Here is a 21,038-nt window from a genome sequence, read left to right on the forward strand (position 1 = left end):
AAAAATGTAAGGACTAGTCTGCATGCTCCCCCAAGCATACACCCCCCCCCCTTGCTCCAAGTACAAATCTTGGCCCCTCCCAGCACAAATCCTCCACCCCTCAAATTTCCCCTCCGAGCACAAAACCTCTCCCCCCCCCAAACCAAATGCCCTCCCCTGGCAAAAACACCCTGTAATCATCCCTACTAGCATAAATCCCTCCCCCATAAAACAATTTGCGATCTTAGCACAAATCCCCCCACCATACCATATTACCTTTTCTAGCACAAACCCCCCAAATTCCCCCTCCTACCACAAACCCTCTTCACCCATCCCCCCTTCCAACACAAATCCACCCAAATCACTGCTCCTAGCACACTTACCCAGATTTCCCCTCCTAGAACAATTCTTACCCCCTACCACCCGCCCCCAAATTCCCCTTTCCAGCACAAATTCCCTTCCCCCAATCTGTTTGTGGTGCCCCCCTACCCCATATGATACCACAGTGCCCAGGGCAGCCTCCCCTCCTGCCCACCCCTTGTCCCAGCCCTGCATACAATGGATACTGGAAGTTAATATTTTTTAAGAAGAATTTAAAATACACTTAAAATGAAACAGAGAATGTGTGAAGTCTTCAAATTAAAGTGTTACCAGTGGCGGCTGGTGCTCCATCCTTTGGGGGGGGCGGCAGACAGACCTGAACATGGACCCCCCTGTCGCTCCAGCCCGCACCGCTCACCATTCCCCCCCATCGCCTGCTCACTTGCCCTGTGCTGCCCCCGGACTGACATGTTGAAGGGTGCACGCCGGGGGCGGCTTCCCCCCCCCCCCACCGTTTCCTCCGTGTCCTGGCCTCCGTGTCCTCCCTCTGTCTTCCAGTGGTGGCTGGTGGGTTGGTCGGTCAGGCTTCCCCTGCGTCTACTCGGCATTACGGTGGCTATGCGTCTCCTCCCTTCTCAGCCAATAGGATGGATTCTCCCTTCGGCCAATCGGGAAACGGTTCTCAGAACCCGCTTCCTGATTGGCCAGGAGAAGAATCAGTGTGACAATAGCGAATATTAATTTGCTATTGTCACACAACTGGATGGGCTCTGTGCTCTGAGCCCACCTTTTTTTGAAGCCTATTAGAGCCTCTGATTCTAATCATGTGCTTCAAATAAAAAACCATTGGAATCCATTCGTCCGGCACCCCGCATGTAGATTATGGGGGCCGGACACATGGATAGGGGGGTGGCACCCCTGCTTTACGGGCCGCCACTGAGTGTTACTAAACCCAGGACCCTGCACACACTATGTCTGGTCTCCTAAAGTACACAGAACATGGAAATGCAATTATTTTAGTAAATATACAGTTCCTTGAAAAAGTATTCATATCCTTTAAAATTTTCCACATTTTGCCTTTACAAACAAAAAAAAATTGGATAGTTACCATAAGGTCATAGGTGCCATCAGGATCATAATCTTTTTCATCCTCCTCTTCACCATCGTCATCTGATTGAGAAACAAAACATAATTTCTTCATTACATTTACCAGAACCCAATCAAATGCTAGTTGGGATTCTTGGTCAGGGTGTAGAAGTAACCAGGGCAGCCATCACAAATGTTGGGGCCCCTTACACAGCCTTAGGCAGGGCCCCCCTGGAGCAGAGAACCGAGTGTAATCTCTTCTCTCCTGACGCAAGATAATAAACGGGGGGGAAGAGGGGCCCTGGGGACATTACAGGTGTAATGCAATTTTAAATAATAATTTAAAGAAAAAAAAACTGGGAGGGGGGGCGGCCGGGCCTGTAAGGGGCCCTGGGGACCATTGGGCCCCTTACAGGTGTAATGCAAAAAATAAATAAATAATAAAAAAAAACGGCAAGGAGGCCAGCTGGGCCTGTAAGGGGCCCTGCGGACCATGGGGCCCCTTACAGGTGTAATGCAAAAAAAATTGCGACTATTGCTAACTTAAAGGGTTAATAAACCCAGAAACAAAAACGTAATATCTTTTTTTATCTTTTTTTTTTTGTTTGTTTTCTTTTTTAAGGCTAAGAACATTTTCAGCAAGTACAGAAAATACCTGTTGATCCTGCCAGAAATGCAGTGTCCTTGTCACTTCCTGTGAGCTGAACAGATGGCAAATGTTTACAGATGTTATGTAAACTACTGATCCCATGTAGCGGAGATGCACAAGCGCAGACCTAAAGTCCAGCCTGGGGCTCCCTGCATAGATGCATTGGAGTGGTGAGCATAGCCATGAAGGGGCAGGAAGTGTGTTATTCGTAGGATTACCAGATGAAAATAAAGGGATCAAAGCCATTAAACAAAGAAAACGAATGCAGGCACCACATACAGTGGGTATTGAAAAGAATCACCCCCCCTTTAAATCAATCACATTTTGTTGCTTTGCAGCCTGACATGAAAGCAGACACAGTTTTTGTCTTATCCAGCTGTATTTACTAGTGCAAATTATAACATCCAAGTGAAAGATATAACACCAACATGTCAGAAAAAAAAAAGAATCACTGAATTGGAAAAAGGATCCCCCCCCCCATGTCAGTCTTTTGTTGAACCAGCTTTTGCTTTAATTACAGCCTTTAGTCTGTTGGGATACGTCTCTACTAATGTTGCACATCTAGACTTTGCAATATTATTTTATATACCCGCTGCAGTGGCGTCGCTAGGGGGTGGCTTCTGGGGTTACAGCCCCGAATCTGGGGCCCATAGCCCCGAGTCTCTTACCGCAGGGGTCTCTAACCACCGGGCCGCGGACTAGTCCTGGGCTGTGGCATCTCTGCAGCCAGGCCGCGGGTGCGGCGGGTGGGCGGGCTGCATGAAAGAGCCGGGCAGGCGGATGGAAGAAGCGAGCGGAGATGACATCATTTCTCTCCACCCGCCCTGCATCACTTCTCTTCCGCCCTCATAGCCGGGCCTCTTCAATGTTGGAGGTGCGACAGGGAGCAGCAAGATTAAATAATCTCTCACTGCCCACCCCGCATCACCACTCTCCTGCCTTCACTCAGAACCGACCACTGCACCTGCCTCTGTGCTAAATGGACCAGTGCTGCCACCAATGCAGCGACAATGCACATTTGGTGGCACTGGCTGGCATGGCAAGTGCCAATCCAGAAATAGTGGCAGGCGACGTGGCAAGCAATCGTCCGCATCTGGCGGCAGGCGACGTGGCAAGTGACAATCCACATCTGGTGGCAGACGACAGGGCAAGTGACAATCCACATCTGGTGGCAGACGACAGGGCAAGTGACAATCTGCATCTGGTGGCAGGTGACGTGGCAAGTGAAAATCCGCATCTGGTGGCAGGCAATATGGCAAGTGAATCTACAAATGGTGGCAGGCGACGTAGCAAGTGACAAAACGTATCTGGTGGCAGGCGACGTAGCAAGTGACAATCCGCATCTGGAGGCAGGCAACGTGACAAGTAAATCTGCAAATGGTGGCAGGTGAAGTAGCAAGTGACAATACGTATCTGGTGGCAGGTGACGTGGCAAGTGATCATCTGCATCTGATGGCAGGCGACATGGCAAGTGACAATCTGCATCTGGTGGCAGACGACAAGGGCAAGTGACAATCCGCATCTGGTGGCAGGTGACGTGTCAAGTGAAAATCCGCATCTGGTAGCAGGCAAGTGAATCTACAAATGGTGGCAGGCGACTTAGCAAGTGACAAAACGTATCTGGTGGCAGGCGACGTGGCAAGTGACAATCCGCATCTGGAGGCAGGCAACGTGACAAGTGAATCTGCAAATGGTGGCCGGTGAAGTAGCAAGTGACAATACGTATCTGGTGGCAGGTGACGTGGCAAGTGATCATCTTCATCTGGTGGCAGGCGACGTGGCAAGTGATCATCTGCATCTGGTGGCAGGTGACGTGGCAAGTGAAAATCTGCATCTAGTGGCAGGCGACGTGGCAAGTGACAATACGTAAATGGTGGCAGGCGACGTGGCAAGTGACAATCTATATCTGGTGGCTGGTGCCAAGTGCAAAAAAGGTTGGGGACCGCTGCTATGGGCTCAGACCCCAGATCTTTTGTAGACCTAGCAACGCCCCTGACCCTCTGTATAAGGACTAGTTAAGCATCATAAAGAAGTTGCGACTATGTAAAACGTAGGGTGCCACTTCAGACATGCATCCAATAGTCTTAATGACTCCTACTGTGGGTGAAGGCAGAAGAGAGGGCTCGTCCTGCCTTTATAGAACTCCAAGTGAAAAAACTTCCAACTGCCACACACCAGCTCAGCCCATGTCTTTAGTAGAAAATGGCTTCAACCCGACTCCATCCAGGCCACACCCCCAATGTGTTTCACCCTTCCCACAGGGCTTAGTAATGGAGCTCCTGTGGGTAGGACGAAACGCGTTTGGAAGCATGGCCTGGATGAAGCCAAGCTGAAGTGGCATACTACTAAAGACGAGGACTGAGCTGCTGCGTGGCGGTTGGATGTTTTTTCACTTGGAATCATAAAGAAGTTGTTATTGTAATGAGTCCGCTTTTAATAATAGCATACTTTTGTGACATGCTGGGATATATTTTTTACCTTTTCATTATATTTCCAAGAAATAGTTTTAGTTGCATTTTCAACAAGGAACAGGAAAGCACACAACCCTGGCATGGAAACGTCCCATTCATGTCTATATGGAGCCCATGTTCTGCCATTTTTATTACCGTCATCATCATGGCCGCTCCCATCGCCGTCATCCTCCTCTGTCTCCTCATCTGCAGATTTCTCTTTTTTCCTCGCTGCTTTGGTCACCTCGGGCAGTTTCTTCTCCACCCATCCGCGGTTGCGCAGACAGCTGCGTATGACAGGGTATGGACCGTGGATGCTGAATATCTTTTTTTGCTGGGTGTCGGAGGTGGGGGAGAAAACGGCATTAATAAGTAGTTATGAATACAATTTTTGACCTATCCACATAGTCAGGATCACTTTTCAGAAAAGCTCCACCTTCCATCAAAAATCCATCCTCCATTCAGTGACATTGCCAAGGCTGAGATGATGTCATCAGTCTGCTGCAGGCAGAAATAAGTATTTTCTCAGTCTTTTCTCCCCCCGTGATCAGGGCGCCGACGCAGGCGCCGTATAGAGCCGACTAGCAGATCTGCATGTTCAGCTTCTTTCGGAAACGCTGTGACACGGACGCGCCTACGCAATACGGGGGGCGGGGCCTTATCCGCCGGGGGGAGCTTTTGTTGAAAAGACATCAATCATCTGGGCGACCTCCCAGATGACATGCCTCCTCAGCTTGGAAATGCCTACTCCCGCGGGGAGAAGTACCCGGGAGCCGGAATGAAAAGATAGATTATAAGGTATGTACAGCGTAAGAAAAAAAAACTGTACATGTTAGAAGTCTAAAGAAGTTGTTCTGAGAAAAATTTTATTTGGGTGAACCTCCGCTTTAAGTCGAATGTTATTCTTTATACAGAAAAATGTGAGTCAGGAAAATACTGCATTCTGGCCACTAGATGGGGTTGATGATCATAGGAAGTAAACACTCAGCTCCATCTAGTGGCCTTAATGCAGTATATTCCTTAGTCACTCTATTCTGTATGAAGAATAACACTTAACCTGGAGAAAAAATAGCCCAATCACAATCATTTTTACACCAATTCAAACAGAAGGAATGTACTTTACATGCTCACAGGACAAATAGGTCTGCATTCTTTTTTTTATATATAAATACACCCCATAGCCTTTTCTTTTTTAGCTGTCATTTGGGCTTTCAGCTTGGCCCCTTGTCTCAGGTCTCATACATAATAAACCCTTTTTCATAATTAAATAATTAGAACAGGGGATTAATAATTATGTTGCTACACTTGTATGCTGAACTAGTTCTACTGACCTTAATTGCTTTCTCCACTAGAAGCTTGGCTAGCTTCAGTCTCTCTGGGTTGATCATGGTAGCATTCATAATTTTTCTCATCCGCCCTTCAGCTGCCATAGAATGTGTACATAATGATTAGATTAAGATGTTAATATATTCGATCACACCTGCCCTGTCTGCATGATAATATTGTATCTAAGCCCAAGAATATTATTTTTTTATCCATTGCAGAATACCAGACCTTGGTTGTGGCTGCATTCATTTTCTATTCTTCACCTGGCAATCCTGCCAATCACACACTGCCTGTCCTCGAGTGACAACGCTCACTTACTGTACTGTATCTATGGAGGAGGTGTTGTCACCCTAGGCTGCTCCTCTGATTTGGACTACAAACATCTCCCCCTTTTAGGGAGGGACAAGGGATGGGCAAAAGGGACGACTGCCCTTGGTGCAGCGTATATTGTAGGGATGGGGGTGCTGCAAGTTTATTTTACTATAAGGCTAAAACCGGAGTAGTAACAGCAGCATCACTACTTCTGTCAGCCCAGTGCTGGAAGCAGCAAGAAGAGGAGAGAGCCGGGAGGAGGTACGGGCTGTGCTCTGTCTTCCACTCATCCTCTTAAGCTCACAAATAATGAAGGGGGGGGGTGCAATTTGGCATCTTTTGCCCTGGGCACTGGATGATCCTGTCCCAGCACTGCCCACTCTATTCATCTTTCTTACATATGGAGGCGGGGTGCTATAGATTACAGAAGATAGTTTGGAAAGTGGATAACATTGTTAGGGGTGACCCCACCCCTTATGATGTCACCACCGGGTGCATGATGGGCGGTGACGTCATAGGGGCAAGGTAACCCGGTGACCCATGCCAATATAAGTCATTGCACACCGTGCACACAGCATTAGAGGGGGAGAAAGCGTAGAGTCAACATCGGAAGAAGAGCAGAGAGAAGAAGACAATGGAGAAGACTGGGCACGAGTGTGCAAAAGTGCGGACAAAAGAGCAGAAGATAGCGGAGGAGACCCGGCAGAAGACAGCCAACAGAGGGAGAAGAACCCGAAGAGGGGAGAAGACATCAGCGGAGGAGGCACAAGAGCCACAGAGGGAAAAGAAATCGGAAAAGACCCCCGGAGCTGCCAAATAAATTACTATAATTAATGTACTGTGTTTTATTTTTGACCCTTTTTTTCAGGTGAATGGGTAGGGGTACAATGTACCTTATACTCATTCATATAGGGTGGGGGGCTGGGATCTAGGGGCCCTCTAATTAAAGGGGGCTCCCATATTCCGATAAGCCCCCGCCTGCAGACCCCGACAACCAATGGCCAGGGTTGTCGGGAAGAGGCCCTTGTCCTCATCAACATGGGGACAAGGTGCTTTGGGGTGGGGGGCACAGGGCCCCCCTGCCCCAGAGCACCCACCCCGCCATGTTAAGGGCATGCAGCCTGGTACAGTTCAGGAGGGGGGCGCTCGCTTGTCCCCATCCCCTTTCCTGAACGGCCAGGCTGCATGCTCAGATTAGGGTCTGGTATGGATTTTGGGGGGGAACCTGTGACGGTATCGGTATGATATCCCCGTCAACGTTCCCTTCTTCCCATAACGAAAATCACCCCAATATTCCACGAGGAGGGATATCCCTGGAATCGCCCAGAAAGCCACACATGAGACCAGCTTACTGCTTGAACAACACAGACTTTAATGTTATAACACACAGCTTATATGTCATTTCCAAAACTGTTACAATGACAAATCTCCGCCCCCCTCACACTGGGCTTCCATACAGATGACTAGGTAGACACGACGGGGCCGATGCTGAAACACATTTTCTTTAGACAATGACATCAATGACGCTGAGCACTAGCTGTACTGAATACATCAACCAGACCGCTCGACCCCGCATATAGAGAGATAATTACCACAATGAAGCAATCAGAATAATTAACACAAGCCACTTAAACCCAGCTCTCCTTCACACAACACAATAGATCAATTAACCTTTAGAAATAGTGAGGGGACATTAGCACATCAATAACCTGGCTAGCAGGGAGTAGTAAACTGAGACATATAGGCAAATGTATCACAGAACCTATGCCGTTTTTTTTTTACTTGGCGTGGAGTTTTCCTTCAAGATCATCAGGGCACAAGTCGCATGCCAAAGTCGGATCCGTTAATAGGCGATCCGACTTTTATCCGACTTCAGTGATATTCAATGGGCTGAAGTAGGATCAAAGTTGAACCAAAGTAGTGCAGGAACTACTTTGAAGTCGGCACGACTTGAAGTCGTGCTAATATAAATGGTTGTCATTGGAAATCATGGGGAACGACTTTACAGTCCCAAATCAGGATCTAAGATAAAGGTCAGATTTCAGGCATCCCCTGCAACAAAAATTTCATTTTTGGAGAGATACTTTCAATGGGAGCCCGTCTAAAGGGACGCAGGCCCAGCAGATTCCCTCATTAGTGCCCTGCAGCTGCACACCTGACAGTTAATTATGAAACCACACCCATTAGACCCACTCAGTACAGAGGCACAGACAAACACACATGGATTGGAATAGCGGTGCCAACTCCCCTTTGCTGGAAACATAAGAAGAGAGATCCTGACTGGCTGCTAACATAAATTATTTTTCCTGCTTAAACTATTATGCATTAGGCCCCCCATCCACAAAGCCCCATCAATGGTGATTCTTTGATTGTTTTCCTACCATCCTGCTTGTGCTTTTCCACAGCAGACCGCGGCTTCTTTTTGAGGTTCCCAGTAGGTGATGTAGCTCGATGGCCTTCATGATGATTTTGAAGCTTCAAAAAGGTGCCTGTAAAATATATCATATTTTTTTTTTATGTGCCCTGGCTGCCTATTCAATGTTCATTTTTATTTACAAGCCCAAAATATTATGGCCAAGTAGTCATACAACCAGCAGTGACATTCAGAAAGTCATCTCTACAACTTCTAGAGTGGGTGGAACCCATAGGCGTGCGCACAGGGTGTGCCAGGTGTGCATGGGCACACCCTAATCACCTTGTATGCTGCAGATCATAATAAAATTGTGTTGATCAAAATCTATAAACCAAGCACTGAGAGTCCAGAAATTCAAAAAAGTCCTCAAATAACTTGAACTCAAAATTAATGTGAAACCACCACCGAAAAAAAAAAAAACACCATATGAGATGCGCGCTTACCAGAAGGCAAGCAAATTCTCCAGACGATTTCTTGTGAAAAAAAAATTCTCCAGACGACGTCATTATTTGACGAAACGTACGTCGGGCAAGGAGACGTTCTGACGTGTGGCGTTACGGTCCATGAGGACGGGCGTTCGTGGAAGCCGGCCGGCTCTCTTTCTTTGTGATTTTAAAAAGTTATCTCTGTAAGTGTTTAAATTTTTTTTATTAAACTGCTACTTTTTACGGTACTTCACTATTGTGAGCCTATCATTTTTTCCCGGTGGTTCATTATCATTCTGGAAACCGGGAGAACCCTCTGGTGTTGGAGACCGTTCCAGTTTAAAGGCCCTGGCTGGGGTTCAGCCACAAGCTTCAATTGTTTGGTATCTGATATCGGGAGGACTCTCATCCTGTAATGACGGTGATTACTCCAGTTTAAAGACCATGGCTGGGGTTCAGCCGCAAGCTTAATTTGCTTGCCTTCTGGTAAGCGCGCATCTCATATGGTGTTTTTTCTTATCGGTGGTGGTTTCACATTAATTTTGAGTTCACTGCATCTTTTTGTTTCATTACCACTAATTCAAGTTATTTGAGGACTTTTTTGAATTTCTGGACTCTCAGTGCTTGGTTTATAGATTTTGATCAACACAATTTTATTTTCACTTTTACTAGCGCAACTTATTTCTTTTTCCCTATGTACTTTTGTGTGTATATCACAATTTTTGTTGCAGCTCACATATATTGTTGTATATTTTTAGCGCGGTAATATTTCCTTGTTTATAATGCTGCAGATCATTCCCCCCTGTTTAGTCTCGTGATATTTCACCAAAGCCCCCTAATGGGGCTCCCTAATTTTTTTGGAATAACGAATTAAGAAAATAAAATTGTAAATAATAATAAAAAAATAAATTAAATTGGAAAAAATACAAAAATAAAATAAAAAAATAGATGGCCCCCTGTTTTGACCCGTGATATTTCACCAAAGCCCCTTAATGGGGCTCTTAAAAAAAAATTGAAAAAACGTATTAAAAAAAAAATTATAATAAAAAATTGTAAAAAAAAAATAATTAAATTGTAAAAAATATCAGACCATTCTCATTGGTTTGACCGATCGTGTGTATGTGGCATTAGTGTGAAAGCACTCAGGTTTTCACATTGGAAGATTGTTGGATTTCTGTACCTTGTTGTTAGTGAAGCCTCCTGTACAACATATCATAAGGTAAGACACAATGTCATGACTCTCCATACCTGACTCATCGACACTTCCAGTTGTCCCCTGTCCTCCATCCAGCTTCTGTGTGTCAGCAGGACATTGAGAGACAAGCTGTGGGTTACACCGGAAACAATGTGTTAAAGGCAAGTTAAAGAAAATCTACAGTGCATCTGTGTATTCACAGCACTTCACTTTTTCCACATTTTGTTATGTTACAGCCTTATTCCAAAATGAAGAAAATATATTATTTTCCTCAAAATTCTACAAACAATTCCCCATAATGACAACGTGAAAGAAGTTTGTTTGAAATCTTTGCCAATTTATTAAAAATAAAAAATGAAAAAAAAAAATCACAGTGGCCCGGATTCAGAGAGCAATTGCGCCTGCGTAACCATAGTTACGCAGCGCAATTGCTGACTTGCTCCGGCGTTACGAATGCTCCTGATTCAGGAACATCGTAACGCCGACTGCAGCCTAAAATCTGCGTGGCATAAGGCTCTTATGCCACGCAGATTTTAGGCTGCATTCTTGCGATGACCGCTAGGGGGCGCTCCCATTGTGATCTGTGTATAGTATGCAAATTGCATACTAACACCGATTCACAATGTTGCGCGGGCCCTGCGTACGCAAGTTACGGAGTTTCCGTACGGCGTCTTTAGCGTAAGGCTGCCCCTTCTAATAGTAGGGGCAGCCAATGCTAAAGTATACCCGCCGTTCCCGCGTCGTGAAATTTGAATTTCACGTCGTTTGCGTAAGTGATTCGTGAATGGCGCTGGACGCCATTCACGTTCACTTTGAAGCAAATGACGTCCTTGCGACATCATTTGCCGCAATGCACGTCGGGAAAGTTTCCCGGCGGCGCATGCGCTTTACGATCGGCGCGGGAACGCGCCTAATTTAAATGATTCCCGCCCCCTGCGGGATCATTTAAATTACGCGCGCTTACGCCGGGCAATTTTTCCGGCGCGCCCTCGCAATTTACGGAGCTACTGCTCCGTGAATCGAGGGCAGCGGCGCAAATTTGCGGGGGCGCGGGGCAAAATCGTTGCCCTGTGCCTCCGTAATTTATGCGCAAATCTTACTGAATCCGGGCCAGTAAGTAAGACATCCTTTGCTCAGTACTTTGGTGAAGCTCCTTTGGCACCAATTACAGCCTCAAGTCTTTTTGAGTATGACGCCACAGGCTCTGCACACCTATTTTTGGGCAGTTTCTCCCATTCTTCTTTGCAGGACCTCTCAATCTCCATCAGGTTGGATGGGGAGGGTCGGTGCACAGCCATTTCCAGATCTCTCCAGAGATGTTCAATCGGGTTCATGTCTGGGCTCTGGCTGGGCCACACGAAGACATTCACAGAGTTGTCCCGTAGCCACTCCTTTGTTATCTCAGCTATGTGCTTAGGGTTCGACCCAGTCTGAGGTCCAGAGCGCTCTGGGGCAGGTTTTCATCAAGGATGTCTCTGTACATTGCTACATTCATTTTTTCCTCGATCCTGACTAGTCTCCCAGTTCCTGCTGCTGAAAAACATCCCCACAGCATGATGCTGCCACCACCATGCTTCACTGTAGGGATGGTATTGGCCAGGTGATGAGCAGTGCCTGGTTTCCTCCAGACAGGATGCTGGCACTTCAGGCCAAAGTGTTACATTTGTGTTTCATCAGATCAGAGAATTTTGTTTCTTTAAGGTTCTGAGAGTCCTTCAGGTGCCTTTTGGCAAACTCCAGGCGGCTGTCATGTGCCTTTTACTGAGGAGTGGCTTCCGTCTGCCACGCTACCATACAGGCCTCATTGGTGGAGTGCTGCAGAGATGGTTGTTCTTCTGGAAGGTTCTCCTCTCTCCACAGAAAAATGCTGGAGCTCTGTCAGAGTGATCATCAGTTCTTGGTCACCTCCCTGACTAAGGTCCCTCTCTGTACATTGCTACATTCATTTTTCTCTCGATCCTGACTAGTCTCCCAGTTCCTGCTGTTGAAAAACATCCCCACAGCATGATGCTGCCACCACCATGCTTCACTGTAGGGATGGTCTTGTCCAGGTGGCCCACTCTAGGAAGAATCCTGGTGGTTCCAAACTTCTTCCATTAATGGGTGATGGAGGTCACTGACTGTGCTTATTGAGACTTCTTTTGTACCCTTCCCCAGATCTGTGCCTCCATACAATCCTGTCTCGGAGGTCTACAAATAATTCCTTGGACTTCATGGCTTGGTTTGTGCTCTGACATGCACTGTTAACTGTGGGACCTTCTATAGACAGGTGTGTGTGCCTTTCCAAATCATGTCCAATCAACTGAATTTACCACAGGTGGACTCCAATCAAGTTGTAGAAACATCTCAATGATGATCAGTGGAAACAGGATGCACCTGAGCTAAATTTTGAGTGGCAAAGGCTGTGAATACCTATGAACATGGGATTTGGGATTTGGGATGTACATGGGATTTTTTCTTTTTAATAAATTAGCAAAGATTTCAAACTTCTTCCACGTCATTAAGGGGTATTGTTTATAGAATTTTGAGGAAAATAATGAATTTAATTCATTTTGTAATAAGTCTGTAACATAACAAAATGTGGAAAAAGTGTGCCTGGTGTTCGCCTGATATCCTCTGGACTGGTGAGATCATTGGGGGGGGGGGGACAATACAGGGGTCAGTGGAGGGAGAGGGTCCTGTGTAATGATGGGGGTAGTATGGGGGAGGGGGTCCTGTGAAATTACAGGGGTAGTATGGGGTAGGGGATCCTGTGTAATCATGAGGGTGTAGTATGGGGAGGGGATCCTATGTAATGTTGGGGGTATTATTGGGGAAGGGTCCTATGTAATGATTGAGAAGGAGTCCTGTGTAATGATGGGGGTAGTATGGGGGAGGGGGCCTGTGTAATCATGGGGGTAGTATGAAGAGGGGGTCTTGTGTAATGATGGGGGTAGTATGGGGAGGGGGTCCTGTGTAATGATGGGGGTAGTATGGGGAGGGGGTCCTGTGTAATGATGGGGTGGTATGGGGAGGGGGTCCTGTGTAATCATGAGGGTGTAGTATGGGGAGGGGATCCTGTGTAATGTTGGGGGTATTATTGGGGAAGGGTCCTATGTAATGATGGAGAGGGGCTCCTGTGTAATGATAGGGGTAGTAAGGGGGAGGGGGTCCTGTGTAATGATGGGGGTAGTATGGGGAGGGGGTCCTGTGTAATGATGGGGGTAGTATGGGAAGGGGATCCTGTGTAATGTTGGGGGTATTATTGGGGAAGGGTCCTATGTAATGATGGAGAGGGGGTCCTATGTAATGATGGGGGTAGTATGGGGGAGGGGGTCCTGTGTAATCATGGGGGTAGTATGGGGAGGGGGTCCTGTGTAATTATGGGGGTAGTATGGGTGAAGGGTCCTGTGAGAGGGGGTCCTGTGTAATGATGGGGGTAGTATGGGGGAGGGGGTCCTGTGTAATCATGGGGGTAGTATGGGGAGGTTGTCCTGTGTAATGATGGGGGTAGTATGGGGGAGGGGGTCCTGTGTAATCATGAGGGTGTAGTATGGGGAGGGGATCCTATGTAATGGGGGTATTATTGGGGAAGGGTCATATGTAATGATGGAGAGGGGGTCCTGTGTAATGATGGGGGTAGTATGGGGGAGGGGGTCCTGTGTAATGATGGGGGTAGTATGGGGAGGGGGTCCTGTGTAATGATGGGGTAAGTGTGGGGAGGGGGTCCTGTGTAATGTTGGGGGTATTATTGGGAAAGGGTCCTATGTAATGATGGAGAGGGGGTCCTATGTAATGATGGGGGTAGTATGGGGGAGGGGGTCCTGTGTAATCATGGGGGTAGTATGGGGAGGGGGTCCTGTGTAATTATGGGGGTAGTATGGGTGAAGGGTCCTGTGTAATGATTGGGATAGTATGGGGGTGGGGGTCCTGTGTAATAATGGGGGTAGTATGGGTGAAGGGTCCTGTGTAATGATGGGGATAGTATGGGGGGGGGTCCTGTGTAATGATGGGGGTAGTATGGGTGAAGGGTCCTGTGTAATGATGGGGATAATATGGGGGTGGGGGTCCTGTGTAATAATGGGGGTAGTATGGGTGAAGGGTCCTGTGTAATGATGGGGATAGTATGGGGGGGGGGGGTCCTGTGTAATGATGGGGGTAGTATGGGTGAAGGGTCCTGTGTAATGATGGGGATAGTATGGGGGTGGGGGTCCTGTGTAATAATGGGGGTTTATGGAGGAGGGGGTCCTGTGTAATGATGGGGGTAGTATGGGGTAGGGGGTCCTGTATAATGATGGGGGTAGTATGGGGGAGGGGGTCATGTGTAATGATGGGGGTAGTATGGGGGTGGGGGTCCTGTGTAATGATGGGGGTAGTATGGGGTAGGGGGTCCTGTATAATGATGGGGGTAGTATGGGGGAGGGGGTCCTGTATAATGATGGGGGTAGTATGGGGGAGGGGGTCCTGTATAATGATGGGGGTAGTATGGGGGAGGAGGTCCTGTATAATGTGAGAGTAAAATTGCATTGCCCAGGGTCCAATCAACATTAAAAACGGCCCTGCCAGTTCCTGACCCTTGGCTTGTTACTTGATTCTGCATCCCGTTTACTGTTCTGGCTTGTTCCTTCTCATTTGAGACTGACCTTGACCTGGCTTCTGTTTTTGCTCTTTGTCTCCTGAATCTGTCCCTTCAGTGCCTGACTGTTGCTGTACCCTGCTCCCCTATCCACGTTCCTGTTGCTTGCTCTCGTAAGTCCTGTGAGGACATCTGGCAAGGGTTTCCTGCTCCTCAGCTTCTGCCTCACTGCAAGATCCAACTCTTCAGTTGGCCAGAACTTTCTACAGGCACCACCCAGGCCACTCCATGAACCCGTGCCAGTCCATGTCCTGTCTAACACTGTTATCACTTTCTGGGGAAAAACAGGACAGGAGGGCATCAGTTCTACCTCTACCAGGTATATAATAAAAGACTAGTATGGGCAAAGTACTGGTCAGGGGCAGACTGACAACTCATGGGGCCCCGGGCAATAGAAGACTATGGGGCCCCCGGGCTTACAGATGGCCACCATGCCAGGAGGCTTTTTTTGGGCATTTATAAAGAGTTGGGCGGCCAATTTAAGTAAATAGATTGCTCTATGCGTGAAGAGCAGAAAAACTCCAAAACGCACAAAAAAAAAAAATGCACGCTACGCTCAGGTGTGAGCCCTAAAAGCAAAAATCATTCCAATAAAGCAACAGGAACCCCAGTGATTTACTGACATAGCGGCCTGTACAACAATGTAGCGTCGCAGCCGGCAGGGCATGCTGGGCTTGTAGCTGGAGGGATACCTTAAGGCTCAGTAATGAGTGCAGAGCGGAGCCCCATTGTTCCCACATCAAACATGAACATAAAAGAGCATTCACCTGGGTTACCATAGTGAGGGTTGGCTGCTCGAGTTATTGTCGATTGTGTGGTGTCTTCAGAGTGACAGGTCCATCGTTGTCGCTCGCTGCGGGGAAGACGATTGATACAGAAACCATCTGTGTAATGAGGACAAAGCAACTTCAGGAAACACACTGCAACTACGAAAGGGAGTAATCCCCCTGGCTTGCTATAATCTGAGCTTTTTGCATTATATCACAGCCAGGTTCAGCAGGTTTTTCACACTGCTTCTGCTTTTCTTTTTTTAGAGCTATCAGAAGGCCGGCTGCTGACTTTTAATTAATGGACACTTACCTGTCCAGGGTGCCCGCGATGTTGGCAGCCAAGGCCGGCCCGTTCCACGGTCCTCAGATGCTGCCGCCGCCATCCTGGGTGAGGGAACCAGGAAGAAGTGAAGTGTTGCGGCTTCACTTCCCGGTTCCCTACTGTGCGTCCTAACTGGTCCTGGCTGTCTTCTGAGACCTGTGTGTTTCCCAGAAGACAGCGTAGGGGGGGGGGGCGGGATAGGGGCGCTTGACCAGAAGTGGGTGCAAATACCTGTTGTAGACAGGTATCTGCACCCCCCTCCCTCCTGAAAGGTGGCAAATGTGTTCAGAAAAGCGGAGGTTCCATTTTTGTGTGGACCTCCGCTTTAAAGTGATGCTATAGGTTATTATTATTTTATGTAAAGAAGAGAGAGAGACAAATAATTCCACAGTAGCCCACTAAATTAATCTATAATACTCCTAAATATTAACAAATCGTGCGAGTTCAGTTATTTCAAACCGGTGATCTGCCAATATGGTTCCAGCTATCCAGATGGTTCCTGTAAGGACTGCGCAGGCGCAATCCTTGCTGACGGAAATCTCCGAACCTCGGCCGGCATTCAGTGCGATGTGGAATTTGAGGAAAGTGGCCAGTCGGCCTCACGTCCTCGCTTCGCTCGGACGGCTCGCTTTGCTCGCTCGGCCTCCTGGCTCTTTTTTTAACATCCTCCAATCCACTGGGATGTTAAGGAATGAGCCTGAATGCCGGCCGAGGTTCAGAGATTTCTGTCGGCAAGGATTGCGCCTGCGCAGTCCTTACAGGTACCATCTGGATAGGGGAACCATACCGACAAATCACCGGCAATTCAGTCCGACTTTGGGGGCCGATTTGACAGACATCTGTGCGGGTTCATGCACAGATGTCTATTGACATCGCCCCCCAAGTCGCCAAAAGTAGTGCAAAAAACACTTTTGGGAATCAGTGTGACACCGCAAAGTGGGAAGGTGCCATTGTCAGCAATAGGCTCTGATTTGACATGCAATTTGACATTTCAAATCAGCCCATTGTGAACGTGGGCTAACGGGGGCACAGACAGCAATAAAAACAAACAAACGTTCTAATACCTCTCCACTCTATCCAAAACAAAAAAAAAAAGAAAGAAGTTTTGCCTTTAGTTACACTTTAAGTTGCAAAAATGAATAAATGCAAATAATAATAATTTAATATTACTGAAACAATTATGAAAGAAGAATATAATAATAATAATATAATAATAATACAAAAGAGGGAAGTGTTATATAATATTATATTGATAATTATATAATATTGATGATATTGAAAGACCTGATTCCTTATCCCAAAAGTTTGGCTTTAGCACAATAATAATTAAACAGCAAAAAAATATTAATTTCGCTCTTTGTTCACACCTTGCAGGTAAGTTGCAAGGTCTGGTTCACACCTATGCATTTTTTTGTGCATTTTCAGTTTTGCAGAAACACACTACAGTCCATTTAACAACTTGCCTACTGGGCACATACACCCCCTTCCTGCCCAGACGAAATTTTAGCTTCCAGTGTAGTGTCACAGTTTGCTGCCTATCCTAGAATGCTGCGGAAGTCACGTGGCGGGAAACTGCGCATGCGCGATGCGTTCCAAACGCAAGTGCGATGCGTTCCAATGGATTTTCGACAGTACACACCAGCGAACCCGGCATTCAGGGCGACGTGGATTTAGAGGAAAGTGGACAGTCGGAGCATCTTTAATAATGTCATCGCTCCGTTCGCTCGGCCTCCTGGCTCTTTTTTTAACATCCTCCAATGCACGGGGATGTTAAGGAAAGAGCCTGGATGCCGACCGAGGTTTCACTGGTGTGCACTGCCGTGAATCCATTGGAACGCATCGCATTTGCGTTTGGAACGCATCGCGCATGCGCAGTTGGCTGCCACGTGACTTCCGGAGCATTCTAGGATAGGCAGCAAACTGTGACAATACACCGGCACTGCGTCGCTTTAACTGACAATTACGCGGTCGTGCGACGTGGCTCCCAAACAAAATTGACGTCCTTTTTTTCCCACAAATAGAGCTTTCTTTTGGTGGTATTTGATCGCCTGTGCGGTTTTTATTTTTTGGGCTATAAACAAAAAAAGAGCGTCAATTTTGAAAAAAAAAATACAATATTTTTTACTTTTTGCTATAATAAATATCCCATTTTTATTTTTTAATTTTTTTTTATCTCAGTTTAGGCCGATACGTATTCTTCTACGTATTTTTGGTAAACAAATAAAAAAAAATCGCAATAAGCGTATAGTGACTGGTTTGCGCAAAAGTTATATTGCCTACAAAATAGGGGACATAATTATTATTATTTTTTTCTACTAGGAATGGCGGCGATCTGCGTTTTTTTTCTGGACTGCGACATTATAGCGGACACATCGGACACTTTTGACACATTTTTGGGACCATTCACATTTATACAGTGAACAGTGCTATAAATATGCATTGATTACTGTATAAATGTGACTGGCAGGGAAGGGGTTAAATGTGTAGCCTAGTGAGTGTTCTAACTGTAGGGGGAGGGGGGTGACTGGGGGAGGTGACCGATCTGTGTCCCTATGTACAAGGGACACAGATCGGTCTCCTCTCTCCCTGACAGAACGTGGATCTCTGTGTTTACACACAGAGATCCACCGTCCTGCTCAGTTACTGGGCAATCGCGGGTGCCCGGCGGCCATCGCGGCCGCCACGAACGCGCATTGTGTTCCCAGTAACGTGACGCGTGTGCGCGCGCGCCCCCTAGCGGCTTTAAATGGCAGGACGTCATATGACGTCCTGTCAGAACAATTGGGTATTCCGCCCGCCGTAATTTTTTTATTTTTAAATTGTCGCTCTTTTTTCGTTTATAGCGCAAAAAATAAAAACCGCAGAGGTGATCAAATACCACCAAAATAAAGCTCTATTTGTGGGGAATAAGGACATTAATTTTGTTTGGGTACAACGTCGCACGACCGTGCAATTGTCCGTTAAATCGACTCAGTGCCGAATCAGAAAAAATGGCCCGGTCATTGGGCAGCCAAATAGTCCGGGGCTGAAGTGGTTAAGGTAAGAATTGTATATTGGAGGCTCCCAGCGTTGGCAAGGATATTTCCTGAGATCAGTACATATTTACAGGTATAATTGAGATAATCGCACATGATACATGTATATCAGGGTTGTCAACCGCCAGTAAATTTACTGACAGTTTGTTAAAAATCGGTTATTTTATACAACTGTCAGTAAATATCAGGGGCTGATCATTTCATGCTCTGTTGACTTTTTAAGTGTAATAAGGCAAATGACTTTCTTATGGCAATTGTCAGCGTTTCCATATCATGTTTATACTGTTCAAATATTCACTGTGTTGGTTTTCAATAGGAGTTCTGTCATTTTTTCTGGTTGTCAGTAAAAGAAAGTGCTCTGCCAGTAAATTTTCCATTTTTTGTCAGTAAAAGAATGTGCTCTGCCAGTACATTTTCCATCTTTTGTCAGTAAAAAAATGTGCTCTGCCAGTAAATTCTCCATATTTTGTCAGTAACAAACGCTGTGGGAGGTTGGCAACCCTTATGAATATATATATCGGGGCAGATCCACGTAGCTTTGCGCCGGGTGCAGCGTATCTAAGATACGCTACGCCGCCGTAACTTATCTTTTTTTTTTTTGGAATCCACAAAGAATTTGCGCCGTAAGTTACGGCGGCGTAGTGTATCTCTTGCGAATGGATGTAATGGGGGCGTGTTTTATGTAAATACGTCGTGACCCGACGTAAACAACGTTTTTTTTTTAACTGCGCATGCGCCGTCCCTGGGGGTATCCCAGTGCGCATGCTCGAAATTTAACCGGAACAAGCCAATGCTTACGACGGTGACGTCATTCTACGCAAATTCCTATTCGCGAACGACTGACGTAAACATTTCAAAATTATACGCGGGAACGACGGCCATACTTAACATTGAGTACGCCACAGAATAGCAGCTTTAACTATACGCCGGAAAAAGCCGAACGCAAAAAAAATGCGCCGGCCGGACGTACGTTCGTGGATCGCCGTAAATAGCTAATTTGCATAATCAGCGCGGAATTCGACGGAAACGCCACCTAGCGGCCGACCGAAAAATTGCAGCTTAGATCCGACGGCGTACTAAGACGTACGCCTGTCGGATCTATCCAGATGCCGTCGTATCTTGTTTTGAGGATTCAAAATAAAGATACGACGCGGGAAATTTCAAATTACGCCGGCGTATCAATAGATACGCCGGCGTAATATCTTTGTGGATCTGCCCCATTATTTGCAACACATGTCACTGAATCCTCTATGTGCTCTAGGTGACAATGGGGGTTATTTACTAACGGCAAATCCACTTTGCACTACAAGTGCACATGGAAGTGCAGTCGCTGTAGATCCGAGGGGGAAGGAAAATAAAAAACAGCATTTTAGCTTGCACATGACTGGATAATAAAATCAGCAGAGCTTCCCCTCGTTTCAGATCGTCCCCTCAGATTTACAGCGACTGCACTCCCAAGTGCACTTTGCACGTAGTTTGCAGTTGTAGTGCAAAGTGGATTTGCCTTTCGGAAATAACCCCCAGCGTGTACAGGAAAGTCATAGTGTATTATGAGTTCTTACCCAGCATGGGCCATCAGGGATGGACAGGGACCGTGCTCGGTGGACTGTCCCTCTGATGGCGGCTTGTCCCAGGTACACAGGTGTATGAGCCCCTGCACTGCCCACGTCTCAGACTCCCTGTCCATCACAGCCAGGCTCCCAGGGAAGACCCGCCCCTTCTGTTTGCCGTCACCAGGCAGCCGTCTCCAGGGCAACAGGGCAACACAATCCTATTCCTGCAGCACATGATGGCTTCCCCTCTAATCCATCTGTACAGGCCTGACTGACAGCTTGTGTGTCATAACGACCTGTAAACTCATTATAACCCCCCCCCGGTGTACAGCACCGCGCCACCGCAACAAGCGTTTAAATGTGATTAGAGAGAAGCCCTGTATTATTGATGAATAAAAAGTCAAAAGGACCGAAGCGAAATGCCATCTACGCCATGTACGGAAACACGGGATCAAGTACTAGTGGTACTACCAAAAGTATTGGGACACCTGCCTTTACTCGCACATGAATTTTAACCACTTCATTACTGGGCACTTAAACCCCCTTTCGTGCCCAGACCAATTTTCAGTAGACATGTGCACAGAATT

The 21,038-nt window shown here is 46.9% G+C and overlaps 1 protein-coding gene across 1 annotated transcript in view; it reads right to left on the reverse strand.

Annotated features, from left to right (window-relative positions):
* LOC120945137 (tubulin monoglycylase TTLL3-like) overlaps positions 1–20,639 on the reverse strand; it is a 47,545-nt gene extending 26,906 nt beyond the window's left edge. The window contains exons 1-7 of the mRNA XM_040359021.1: positions 20,461–20,639; positions 15,539–15,655; positions 10,210–10,285; positions 8,505–8,612; positions 5,817–5,908; positions 4,642–4,819; positions 1,409–1,470 (exon numbers count right to left, since the gene is read on the reverse strand). Of these exons, the coding sequence (XP_040214955.1) occupies positions 1,409–1,470; positions 4,642–4,819; positions 5,817–5,908; positions 8,505–8,612; positions 10,210–10,285; positions 15,539–15,550 (528 nt within the window). The 5' untranslated portion in view covers positions 15,551–15,655; positions 20,461–20,639. The remainder of the gene's footprint in view (positions 1–1,408; positions 1,471–4,641; positions 4,820–5,816; positions 5,909–8,504; positions 8,613–10,209; positions 10,286–15,538; positions 15,656–20,460) is intronic.
* Between the last annotated feature and the right edge of the window lie 399 nt (positions 20,640–21,038).

This window comes from Rana temporaria, chromosome 7 (genome assembly GCF_905171775.1).
Source record: "Rana temporaria chromosome 7, aRanTem1.1, whole genome shotgun sequence".
NCBI classification, from domain to species: Eukaryota; Metazoa; Chordata; class Amphibia; order Anura; family Ranidae; genus Rana; species Rana temporaria.